The sequence below is a fragment of the Lontra canadensis genome, unplaced genomic scaffold, assembly GCF_010015895.1.
Source record: "Lontra canadensis isolate GAN:19392208 unplaced genomic scaffold, GSC_riverotter_1.0 scaffold1, whole genome shotgun sequence".
NCBI lineage: Eukaryota > Metazoa > Chordata > Mammalia > Carnivora > Mustelidae > Lontra > Lontra canadensis.
Window position 1 is genome coordinate 12527243 of NW_022630995.1, and position 13742 is coordinate 12540984.

The 13742-nt window shown below is 36.4% G+C and overlaps 1 protein-coding gene and 1 pseudogene across 1 annotated transcript in view; one reads left to right on the plus strand and one right to left on the minus strand.

Moving 5' to 3' along the window:
• TMPRSS11F (transmembrane serine protease 11F) overlaps nt 1-13742 on the plus strand; it is a 95102-nt gene that overhangs the window by 61869 nt on the left and 19491 nt on the right. Inside the window, exon 4 of the mRNA XM_032864317.1 lies at nt 673-791. Coding sequence (XP_032720208.1) covers nt 673-791 — 119 coding nt within the window. The remainder of the gene's footprint in view (nt 1-672; nt 792-13742) is intronic.
• LOC116871285 lies at nt 5917-6646 on the minus strand (annotated as a pseudogene).

Below are 13742 nucleotides of genomic sequence, written 5' to 3' on the forward strand. Positions count from 1 at the left end.
CTCCAAGGTCACTGAAAAAGTTTGGCCAGAGAGGAAGAAAGTTAGAATATGGGTCCACAAAGCCTAAAATGGGGTTTCAGGGAATATGATTAAGGCTGAAAAACAATCAAGATTTTAAAAAAAGAAAAGTAAAAAGACCCTAAAAAAGGTAGCTATTACATATTACAACTGTTGTCCTTGACAACGGAAGTTTCAGTGGTATGTCAAGAGTAGACTGCTGAGAATTAAGAAGTGAATAGGCAAAAAGTGAAAACAATGAATACTAATATTTATTAGCAGCATAGAGAAAACTGATAGCCTGTTCAGTATATCTTCATAACACAGCTTACCTAAGATAAATCTATGTTACAGTTCTTTGAGGAAATTGATCATTTTTACATGACTTTCAGCAATTGCTTTCAATATTTATTTTTCATTTTGCATGTCCAATTGTATGAAAATTTTGATATGCATAAACACTGTAAAAAAAAATTCTAAAGTGTACTTGGAGGCCTGAATTTTCTATTTTAGCTGGGTACAATGATACAATTACAAAATGTTTGAAAAATGTCCACAATAACTTTTGTACCAAGAAGAAATAAACTGCACTATAGTTAACCTATTTCCTGGGGTTGGGAAACTAGAAACTGATTATATTTAAGCATGGATCTTTTATTTATGTTTGCCTTTCAGATGATAAGTCATTCTATTACCTTGCCTCTTTTAAAATCACAAATATAAAATACAAAGAAAATTACGGAATGAAAAGCTCAAGAGAGTTTATAGAAAGGAGTCATCAGATTGAGAGAATGGTAAGCCTAATAGAAATTTTAAAAGTTCACGTGTTTTTCTGTTTCACTTTCAGTGTGGTTGCTATAAGAACTTAGTTTCTCCATGCCTCAAACTCTTCTTGTGCAAAATGTGGATAATATCTAAGCCATATGGTTGTGAGGATTAAATAACTTAATATATGTAAAATATTTAGAATAAAGTAATATACCATTAAACATATGTAGATTAGAGTAGGCTACTAATTAGCAACCAAGAAAAGTGTTGGTTGAAACAGATGTGCTTCCTATTTTTAATTCTTGATTTTCAAAATGTCCTGGTTCATTTTCCTTCAACTTTTTTAACATAAGAATATATGATTTCCATGTTTGCCTTATCATTTTCTTACTTATGTTTTAAAAAGCATGTAAAGCATCACATACACGATATGCACCTGTAATTTTTTTTTTTAAAGAGAAAGAGAGATTGGGGCAGGGAGGGGCAGAGGGAGAGAGAAATTCATAAGCAGGCTCCAGGCCCAGTATGGAGTCCAGTGCAGACTGGATCTCATGACCCTGAAATCATGACCTGAGCCAAAATCAAGATAAAGACAATTAGCTGAATGAGCCACCCAGGTGCCCGCATCTAAGATTTTAAATGTCAATCTCAAATCTACTTATGCCTCTCATGGTTTCCCTTGAAAACTGTGCATTTATCAAGGCATTTCTAATTTTCAAAGTGTATTAGCAAACTGAATCTTTACCTATCATAGCAGAAAGTCAAATAGAATAATCTTCCATTTTTGTCCCATGAAAACCATGTCTATGGAGACCATAGATTTGTCTAGCAAAACCCAGTATATTAGCCTAGAGTGTACTCCTTAAAGCTTCGGAGAGTTATTCTGGAACAATGAAGGAATAGCTCTATAGAAAGAAGACTGAATTAGTATAATTATTTATTAGCTCAATTAAAAGATGACTTTAGCACTTCAACCCTCCACTCACTGTACTTTCCTTTCTTTGACTTATTAACAATGTAGGAAAGTACTTCATTTTATTCATTTAATCTTCATATGGGTTGATTCTAAATATTGAAAAGCAATGAATAGCATTTTCATTTCCATAGCTATTTAAATAGTGCTTGTCCTTTAACAAAACAGTGTTTTTTACAATAATGTTGCTGCACAAGAGTGTTCCCCAAAGCAATTTTGAATAGAACTCGTTCATTTATTCTAAGTCCTCTGTTATTTTACTATATCCTCAGATATGTCCAAAGTCTTACTGTTTCTTTAATTCTTCTTTCTCAAAACTTTATGCTTTCAGCTTCAATTTGAACTGGTTGCTTTCTAGGTCCCCTTTAGAGAGGTAACCTGGGTCCAAACAGGATTGCTGTAGTGTGTGTGAGCCATTGCTTCCTGCATCTCATATTTTCCTTGATAATGGTGGGTTATGTCCTCGAGCCCTTTCCTAAAGAAAAAGTGCATGGGAGAGAACATTTCTTAATTATTTTATGTTGAATAAATCTTTTATTCTACAGTCCACTCAAGTGACAGTTTGAATGTGAACCTTTAAATTGAAAATCATTTCCCCTCAGACCACCTGAAGCTTTGGTTCACTTTTATTACTCATTATATTTATTACTCATTATACGAGAAGTTGTGTTTCTTTTTAAGTAATCTCTTCTTTCTCTAGAAACTTTTGTACTCTCCTTTTTGTTTTCTAAAATTTTGTAATGGTGTCTTGGTATTTTTTCTTTCATTCATTTTTGTTGGCGTATCACTATACTTTAGAAAGAGCGTAAGACATTTAAGGTGAATATATCCAAGAACCCACCACCAAATTGCAGAAATTACCAGTACCTAGGAAACTGTTATATGTTCTTTTTCCTCTCTTCTTCGTAGTTAAAAACTGTTTTGAATTTGGATTAAATCATTCTGTGGTTTTATCACCAAGGTATGCATACTCAAATAGCATATTATATAATTTTGCCTCATTTGAAATTTATGTAAATATAATCATATTATTTCTTTCTGTGACTTCATTATTTCACTCAACATTATTTCTTTGAGGTTTTCCCATTCTGATGCATGCAACTATAGCTACATCATTTATTTTCACTTCTGTGTAGAATGTCCTAGAAAGAATATACTACTATTTATTAATTCATTCTAAGGTGGACAAATATTTCAGCTATTTTCACTTTTATAATTATGATAATGCAGCTAATTAACATCCTTGCAGATTATTGCATGCACTCCTATCCATGTGCAAGAGCCTTCCCAGGTCATAAGCCAAGCGGATGATTTGCTGGGTCATAGGTTTTGCTCAGACTCAGTTTTAGCAGATTCTGATTAATGGTTTTCCAGGGGGTTTGTAGACATTTGCACCAACACCAGCAGGAAATGAATTCATGTTGCCCTACCTCTTCATCAAAATTTTCTACAAATTTGACTTTTGCCAAACTGGTTGGTATGTATTTATGTATGTATGTATGTATATATGTACAGTAGTAACTCATTGTGAATTTAATTTACATTTTCCCTATTATTAATAATGTTCATCAGTGGTTATCAACCATTTGTCCTTTATAGATAGGTACTCTTTATTTTTTGCCTATTTCTTTTTTTTCTTTATCTTTTTACTGAACATACACTGTAATATGTCCATTTCCTTTTATAATTTTGTCTTTTAATTTATTCTCAGAAACATTTTTTGGGAAAAAGAGAAACATTTTTTGGGAAATGAATGCTTCCTTTTGAGAAATGAATCTTTTTCCATTTTGTGGCTTGGCTTTTCATTTTCTTTGTAATATTTTAATGAACGGTGTTCTGAATTTTGGTATAGTTATATACATCATTCTTTTCTTTTATTATTAGTGTTCTTTGTGTTTGTGTGAGAAATCCTTTTTGACCCTGATATCACTGTCTTAAAAAAATCATTTTTCCTTTTTGCATTTAAGTCTTCTTTATTCTACATAGAATTGATATTTGCATATGCGTTTGACTTAAGGATTTAATTTCATTTTTTCCCCTTATATGAATAAACATTTCTCTTAGTACCACTGGTTGAACAGTCAGTCTTTTCTTGCCTGATCTGCCATGCCATTTCTGCCACAGGTCAAGTTTCCGTGTGTGAATCAGTATGTTGCCCTGCTCTTTAATCTGTTCTGTTGATCAGCTTTTTTTCCACTGTGTCGATGCTACAATGTTTTATCCTCTATAGTTTCACAATAAGTGTTGATACCTGTTGTATTAGTTTCCTAGTGTTGTTGTACCAAATTACCATAAACTAGGGGCTGAAAACAATAGAAATTTATTTTCTAACAGTTATGGAAACCAGAAATATGAAAGCAAAATATCAACAGTGCTGGCTCCCTTGGAAGGCACTAGGGAAGATTCTTCCGTTGCCTCTTTCAGCTTCTGGTAACTTTAGGCATTCCCTGGCACATAGCTTCATAGCTGCAATCTCTGTCTCCATCCTGAGATGGAGATTCTCCATCTCAGGATGTTTGTGTTTCTCCAGTCCAATAAGGACATTGGATTATGAGATTAGTGTCATTAGACTGAGGATGTTCCCGGATAGCCCACATTGTTGTTATCTTGAGATCCTTAACATAGAATCTGCAAAGACTCTGTCAGATAAGGTCACATTCACATGTTCCCAGATAGATGTTTCTCTTTAGGGGGCCACCCTTCAACCTAGTTGACCTGAATTTATCACCATCTTCTCCAGGTATGTCTTCGTTATTCTTGACCCTTTTCTCTTCCATATCAAGGAATACACATACACACACATACATATATGCATGCCTTCATATTGGGATTTTTATTTAGCATGCTTTAAATCTGGAGGTCTAGAGAAATAATTGACATCTTTGTTTATTTATACATATTTACTGTATTTCACTAAAACTTTAAAATATTTTCCTTAAAGGCCTTGTTCATCTTTGGTTAAATGTAATATTAGAGGCTCTTTTTTATCATTGTTATTGTTAATCAGTATCTTTTTAAAGAACATTTTCTTACTGGTTTTTATTGGTGTATCGAAATATTACTGGCTTTTGTAATCTCTTTTCATGCCCCTTCTCTTTTGTATTTGGTATTTTTAAGTGCTGAGTCTCTCCTAAAGTTTTTAGGGCAGATAGACTTTCTTCTTGGCTGTGTTTCTGTGACTCATTGTCTGGTCCAGAGGTTCACAGCTTTTTCTCCCAAAAGATATTTGGCAATTCCTGGAAACATTTTTTGGCTGTCACACTGGAAGGAGTGGTCCTGGCCTCTAGTGTCTAGAGTCCAGGAATGCTGCAAAAACACCCTACAAGTCACAGGACAGCTCCCTACAACAAGGACTTATCTGGCCCAAAATGTCAATATTGCTGAGGGTGAAAAATCCTCTTCCAGCCTGTGACCTCCTCCATCGTATTTTATCAGTTATTTTACTTCACTTGTTGAGTTCAGGAAAAGAATTAAATCTGTCATCTACTAAAGAAATCTTATTGGTTTTTGTCAGTGTTACAGATTTACTTCCATTTTCATACCTTTAATATAATTGTAATGGGTTTTCACAAAAAGAGAGAATATATAGTCAATTGGCCATCTTGAACAAAAATCTTTTTGCATATAATCAAAGTTTACCATTTCAAAATTAACTACTAGTTTTTAGAATCAAAACAAAATGTCCTTCCATAAGAGTACCTCCAAATACTTGAATATTTTATTTTCCTTTTTCTTTACTATATCTCATTCTACTTCAAATTTCTCAAAGGGCAATGAATACAATTAAAATTTTATGCAATGTGGATTTGTACATAATAAGCAAGTAGGGGTTTTCTGGTTAGTTCCAATATCTTTTATGATGACAATTTATTGACCTTTTATTTTTTTATCATCAGAGACTGTTAAGGTAATACGTTCTCAAAAATGTGAAAGATTCTCTTATGTTATTTAACTGTAAATTTTTTCTTTCTCTTTCACTTTCCTTTTATGAAGCCAATTTCCTTACTTCCCCTGTCCCCACCCACGCTCAGGGCCACCTTTACTGTTCCACAGGCAGCTCCCAAAGGAAGTTAACACTGTGGGGCAAGGAATAGAAAGCAGGGTAAAGAAGGGGGATAGGAGTTAGGGCAGGTCCTGGGTGGGGTTATAGGGCTTCTATATTCCTCTAGGATCTGACCCTAGGAGACTTTGATAGATTCTGGTGAATGCCTCCAGTGGAAATGGTACTTCCTGGCTAGTTTGAGGTTGATGTATGTGACCTTCATCTCCTTGGCCTCAGGGTTCTGCACATCTTTAAACCACTTTGGTGCTTATTACCTGATTGTTGATGTATTGGATCAGCTTCTTGAGGACCTCCATGGGAGCCACGGACTGGTAAATCTTCTGATCTTCTGTCCTACCCACCATCATGTACTTCTGCAGGATGAAGGACTTTAGTTCATCTTTTCAAGGGCCTCTGAAGCATCTGGGCAGGTCCTGGTTGGGGCCATTCCAAGCTGGAGGCCCCTCCTCCTTCCCCTTTACCAGCATTTGCACAACTTCTTCCAAGTCTCCCTGAACTTTGGCCAGCACCCACTGGGTCTTCTCCACTGAATAAGGGGGAACACCTCCAAGAGTACATGCACCCTGACAGTAGCTCCTCATCAGCTCTGGCTGCCTCATCCTGGGTGTCCATGTAGGAGAAGCCCTAGCCTCTTCTTTGCGCTTTTCAGGCCACTGCAGGGGCTATGTGGAAAAAGGCACCAGACCGTGGACTTCAGAGCTCTGAGTTGGCGGGTTCTCTTTTTTCCTGGCACCACTGAACTGCCATGAGAGTTTCTGCATCATGTGCTCTATTGTACCCCTTGGAATGTAGGCAAAGCCAAGCACATAGGCCATCATAATCACAGTGAAGTCCTCCATCTCAAAGGAAGATGAATTTTATTTCTTCCCTTATGATTTGAATGGCTTTTATTTGTTTTTCTTCCCTGATTGCTCTGGCTGAGATTTTTAACACTGGGTTAAATAGAAGTGGTGAGAATGTACATCCTTGTCTTGTTTCTGATTAAAGGAAAACTTTTCCTCAGCTTTTTCCCATTGAGTGTGTTAGCTAGCTGTGGACTTGTCGTATATGGCCTTCACTATGTTAAGGCACATGCCTAATTTATTAAGAGTTTTTAATCAGTAAAGGATGTTGAATTTTAGCAAATGCTTCTGTCCCCATTAAGATGATCATATGATTTTTATTCTTCATTCTGTTAATGTAGTGTATTACATTTATTAATGTACTTATGTTGAACCATCCCTGCATTCCAGGGATAAATCTCACTTGATTATGTTGTGTGATCTTTTTATGTGCTATTAAATTTGGTTTGCTAGTATTTTTTAGGACTTTTGCATCAATATTCTATCAGGAATATTGGCCTGTACTTTTCTTGTAGTCTCCTTATCTGGCTCTGGTAGCAGGGTAATGCTGGCCTCATAAAATGAGTTTAGAAGTATTTCTTCCCTCTTCAATTTTTTGGAAGAGTTTGAGATAATTGGTATCAGTTCAAGAAATGTTTCGTAGAGTTCACCAGTAAAGCCATCTGATTTTGTACTTTCCTTCATTGCAAGATTATTGATTATTGATTCTTTATTCAAATTTCCTTTCTGTTTTTAGTCTCTTCAGTTTTCCTCTATCTTCATAACTTAGTTTTGATAAATTGCATGTTTTAATGAATGTACCCATTTTTTCTATTTTATCAGATTTATTGACTTACAATTGTTCATAGCAGTCTCCTAACATCCTTTTTAATCTCTGTGGTATCAGCTGTAATGTCTCCTCTTTCATTCTTGATTTTATTTGCATCTTCTCTTTTTTTTCCTTAGTCTAACTAAAGATTTGTCAATTTTGTTTACCTTCTACAAAAGCCAACTCCTAGTTTCATTGACCTTTTCTATTATTTTTCTAGTCCCTATTTCACTTATTTCTGCTCTGCTCTGTTATTTCCTTCCTTCTGCTAGCTTTGGCCTTAGTTCTTAGGGTTTTTTTTTTCTAGTTTCCTAAAGTATAAAGTTAGGTTGTTTATTTGAGATTTTCTTTTTTTTTTTAAAGATTATTTATTTGAGAGCAAAAGACAGAGATAGCTAGTGAGAGAGAGCATAACCCAGGGGACGGGGACAGGGAGAGGGACAAGCAAGTTTACGACTCACTGAGCAGGGAGCCTGATGTGGGGCTGGGATCATGACCTGAGCCAAAGGCAGATGCCTAACCAGCTGAGCCACCCAGGTGCCTGATCTTTCTTTTTTCTTAATATAGGTGTTTATCACTATAAACTTCCCTGCTGGAACTGTTTTTTCTGCATTGCTCAAGTTTTTGGTATGTTGTGTACCCACATTCACTTGTCTCAAGATTTTTTGCCTTTTTATTTTTAAAGAATTTTTTGCTTTTGATTTCTTCTTTGACTTATTGGTTATTCAGGAATGTGCTCTTTCATTTCCACATTTGTGTATTTTCTTACTTTTCTGTTGTTTTTGATTTCTAGTTTTATACCATTGTGGTCAGAAAAGATAACTGATATAACATCAATCTTCTTAAGTTTATTGAGACTTATTTTGTGGCCTAACATATGATCTATCTTAGAGAATGTTCCATGCACACTTGAGAGAAAAATGTGCATTCTGCTGCTCTTGGGTAGAATGTTCTATTCATGTCCGCTAGGGCCATTTGGTTTATAACATTTTTCAAATTTACTGTTTCTGCATTAATTTTCTGACTAGATGATCTGTTCATTGTTTCAAGTGGAGTATTGAAATTCTCTATTATTATCTTATTGCTGTCTATTTCTCCCTACATTTCTGTTAATATTAGTTTTATATATTTAGGTGCTCCAGTGTTAGGTTCAGCAACAGTTTTTTACAGATAGTTATTTTTTCTAGTGTCATTCCCTTCCTCAAGGCCCATCTGAAGTCTCAGAGCCAGGTGTGTGGTACAGTTTGCCACAGAATAGTTTTGTTTGAATAATGGATTTATTTTTTAATATGTGCTCCATTGTTTCCAGCAGAGTTAAAAAATGCCTAATATAGTAATTAAAACAAGATAACAATTTTTTTAAACTAGGAGTTATTACTTTCATTATGTTAAAATCAATGAGTGAAGTATGACTATTTAATTCAAAGCAATACAGCAAGGAATTACTGAGAACTTATTCTAAAACTATCACTGAGCTAGATATCATTCTAACAGACTGATCCTTACTTTCCCCTTGGAGACATTAGGTAATTAGTGCACTCCTGGTAGGATTCCCCACCTGGGGGACAGTGCTCTGAAAACTTTTTTTTTTAATTTAAAAATAAATATAAATAGAAGTTCTAATATTTTTTACATCCTCAATGAATCATTAGCATCACTTTGAAAATCAATGCTCCGAATAATCCAGAAGGTTAATACTAAATTATGTCATAGAGGTAATTGCACCCAGAGGTGAGAGGGCTGGGCTGTTTCTGTTATACCAACAAGGGCTGTCCAGGGAAAGTGAAGCACAAGCTCCCAGACATCAATAAGTAAGGTGCTCAAGTCAGACAAGGACAGGCCTCTGGAAAAGAGTTGGTGTGAGCTGTTACCAATCAACACTTGTAGAAGCTGGAGCATTTGTGCGCTTGCCCGGTAAATGCGGTTTTACCAAACAAATATTTGCTATAATTCCTCTTTCACCACAATTCATCATCTGTATGTGAATTCAGCTTCTTAATAAATTTCTTAAGAGGAAAAAAAATTATTTGCTTGTAAGTGATTAGAGACAATATAATTCCTATTGGTCTAGGCCTCCAGATCATCCGAGACATGATCCTGATTTTGCTTCTTTTTCTTCTATTGCTCTGTAAATTCCCATAATAAATGAGACAGTTTGGGTAGAAAGTAACAGAAACCCAATGAACAAGTCAAAGAGGAAGGAAGGAAGGAAGGAAGGAAGGAAGGGAGGAAGGGAAGGAGGAGAGATGATGGGAAAATCTAGAGATTCATTTGACTTTGGGTATGGTGGGATTCAGAGGCTCAAACTATGTCTTCAGGCTTTCTCCACGTGGCAGATGATATAGCTTACATCTACTCTATATTCACATGTTTCCAGGTATTAACTGAAAAAGATAAAGACAATTTTCCATAATAGTCTTTGGAGGAAAATTTGAAGAACCAATCTAGTTGGCCAAAGTTGGAATTTCTCCTCAATCCTACATTAATCAGTGTGACCAAGAGAATAAATCCGTGTCACCTTTGTGGTAGATGGGAAAAGGGGCAAATTTAGCTCCATCTAGACCATATGGAATGAGTTCCCTGTAGGAAAGAATGGTTCTCTTAGCAGGGAAAAAGAAAGAAAGAGGGAGAGGAGTACTGATGAATATACAATAACTCTAATTCTAAAATTTTAATCTCTAACCCAGATAACCCAGATACCGCTAAACCCTAGACTTGTGCCTTCGGTGGTCTACTTGACATTTCCCACTTGGATCTCTCATAGGCATCTTGATGTTTTATCTAAATCCAATTCTTAAGTTGTTTTCTTTCTCGCTCTCTGATTCCTATTTTTTCCACTCAGCCAATGACATCACAGTGCATCTAGTTGCTACAATAGTATTTCCCCTTATCCTCATGTTTAATCCGTTCACAAATGATGTTTCTACTTCTCATTCACTGTCTCCATCCTGGACCTAGCTAATGTGTTGCCTCATACAGGCAGCTTACCACAATCTTTGCCTCCATTCAGGCTCTCTCTATTATCCTGTCTACATAGAAATCAGAAGATCTTTTAAAAACGTATTCTATATTATTTTGCATAAAATTTCATAAGTGGCTTCCAAATGTACTTAGCACAAAGTCCAAACTTTTTATGAAGTCCTCCAAGGAATTTAATGCTCAGGTTCTGACTAGTCCTCCAATTTCTGCACTCTCCTCCTTGCTCACTGCGCGCTAACCATACTGGCCTCCTTTTTGGATGCTCTTCACATTCTGTTCCTTCCCCTGGAAGATCGTCCCATGATCTTGTTCTTTTGCTTATTCATTCTGATATTTCAGATATCACTTAAAGGTCCCTCCTTGGAGAACACTTAGTCATTATATACCCCCAGCCATTATCCTATATTACTTTACTATATTAGTAGTTACATCTTATAATTAATGTATTTTTGTTGACGACTGTCTATCCTTTTTTTTTTTTTTAAGATTTTATTTATTTATTTGATAGAGAGATCACGAGCAGGCAGAGAGGCAGGCAGGGAGAGAGGAGGAAGCAGGCTTCCTGCTGAGCAGAGAGCCCGATGCGGGGCTCGATCCCAGGACTCCGAGATCATGACCTGAGCCGAAGGCAGAGGCTTAACCCACTGAGCCACCCAGGTGCCCCAAGACTGTCTATCCTTCTATTCTATGAGTCCAGAGACCACAACTTTTTGCTTAATAATTTTTATCCAGTGTTGTCACAGTGCCTTAAACATAGAATATTCTTTGTCAATTGCACTGAGTGAATAAATAAATGAGAAAAAAAAGGAAGGAGACAGAATATAATGAAAGAGTTATGAAGAGATGCATAAGTGGGCATATTTTTCTTCACAATGTTGCTTATGATTAACCACAACTGGAGAATCAATTAGCTAATGAAAATGTTATTGTACACCTATTTTGTGCAAGACTGTGAAGGATGCCAAGGTCTAAATAGTACAGTTTCTTCCTTATTGGAGTTTTGTTTTTTTTTTTAAGATTTTATTTACTTATCGGACAGACAGAGATCACAAGTAGTCAGAGAGGCAGGCGAGAGAGAAGAGGAAACAGGCTCGCCGCTGAGCAGAGAGCCCAATGTGGGGCTCAATCCTAGGACCCCGGGATCAAGACCCGAGCCGAAGGCAGAGGCTTTAACACACTGAGCCACCCAGGCACCCCTGAAGTTTATTTTTTTTAATTTAAATTCAGTTAGTCAACATATAGAACATCATTAGTTTCAGATGTAGAGTTCAGTAATTCATCGGTTGCATATAACACCCAGTGCTCATCACATCATGTGCCCTCCTTAATGCCCGACCCAGCTACCCCATACCCCCACCTACCTCCCTTCCAGAAACCCTGTTTCTTTCCTATAGTTAAGTATCTCTTATGGCTTGTCTCCCTCTCTGATGTCTTCCTATTCCATTTCTCCCTCCCTTTCCCTATGATCCTCTGTGCTTCTCTGGTATTCCTCATATGAGTGAAACCATATGATAATTGTCTTTCTCTTATTGACTTATTGGAGTTATAATATAGTTTGTGTATAAAAGTTGGTGCATGGCCCAAATGTTTATAGCAGCAATGTCCACAATAGCCAAACTATGGAAAGAACCTAGATGTCCATCAACAGATGAATGGATAAAGAAAATGAGGTATATATATACAATGGAATACCATGTAGCCATCAAAAGAAATAAATCTTGCCATCTGCGATGACGTGGATGGAACTAGAGGGTGTTATGCTTAGTGAAATAAGTCAATCGGAGAAAAGACAACTATCATATGATCTCCCTGATATGAGGAAGTGGAGATGCAACGTGGGGCGTTAGGGGGGTAGGAGAAGAATAAATGAAACAAGATGGGATCGGGAGGGAGACAAACCATAAGTGACTCTTAATCTCACAAAACAAACTGAGGGTTGCTGGGGGGAGGGGGGTTGAGAGAAGGGGGTGGGGATATGGACATTGGGGAGGGTATGTGCTATGGTGAGTGCTGTGAAGTGTGTAAACCTGGCGATTCACAGACCTGTACCTCTGGGGATAAAAATACATTATATGTTTATTAAAAAATAAAAAATAAAAATAAATTTAAAAGTTGGTGCATGGAAAAGAGTATAAAGTAGATAGATTAGATAACAAGACAATATGGCAATATGAGAGCTGTCACAGTACGGAATATAATTGTCAGATGTATATGACATGAACTAAAGGTATTTTAGGAGTTCAGAGGAAGGGAAAATCCCTTTGAACTAGCAGGAAGTTTTCTTGGAGAGAAAGGGACAGGGATTTGTTTTATTGGTGTATTTACCCTCTGTTGTTACGTATTCCCCTGAGAGTAGCAGAAAATCTGCAGAACTTGCCTGACTTATTTTCATGGGTGGACCTGGAAAGAGATTCCCTAGCTGGCATCCAGTAACTACTGATCTTTCATGAGTACTTAATTTGCATGTAGTTCCCAGCCAGAGGGAAGGTGCAAGCCCAAGCTTGTGGAGGATAGTAACTGGATGTACTATTAGAGTCACACGTATTTTCAAATATGTCATGTTGTTTTTTGATGTTGGAGTTCAAACCAAGGACTCCACATAGGATCTGATTTTATGGTGAACTTTTTCCCCATCTTAGCTTAGACTCTCTTATTTTAAACAGAATAATCTCTTAAAAAAAAATCTATTCTTAGGTTTGGACTGTGAAAAGGGAAGGATTCAATTAGTTTTTGTAATTTGGACTAAATGTAATGTTACTGAGTTCTCAGTAGAAAAGTATAAACAGTACATTAATTTTCTCCAGAAATTGCTGACAGTGATGATTAGGTGTCCAAAAAAGGAACAGTCTTTCAGAAGCTGGAAAAAAAATATCTCTCAAGAGATGATATTTTATGAGGTTTTGATTCTGGGAATAAAAGATGTATCTGATGTCTTCTTTCAGGGTTTCCTTCCCCAGGACTCTCTACCAATCACCAACCTGAACATCTGTCATCTAAGTATAAGGGTTTTCAGTGTCACTTACTATACTTAAGAACGAGCACAAGATCTAGTGCCAGATTCCCCAAGTTCATATGCTAGAACCAGCACTTATAATGCCACCTTAGACAAGTTTACTTAAGTGTCCTGGCACAGTTTCTTTATCTTAAAATGAGGCTGATGAAAATTTTAGAAATATTTCACTCCTACGGTGGTATGGCGTTTGAACAAAGGAACTGGCTCAATGCATACCCTGTACTATGGACTTAGTACATGTAAGCTATTCTTAGTGGTCACACCAATACTGTACTCTACCAGAATCTACCCATTTTTAA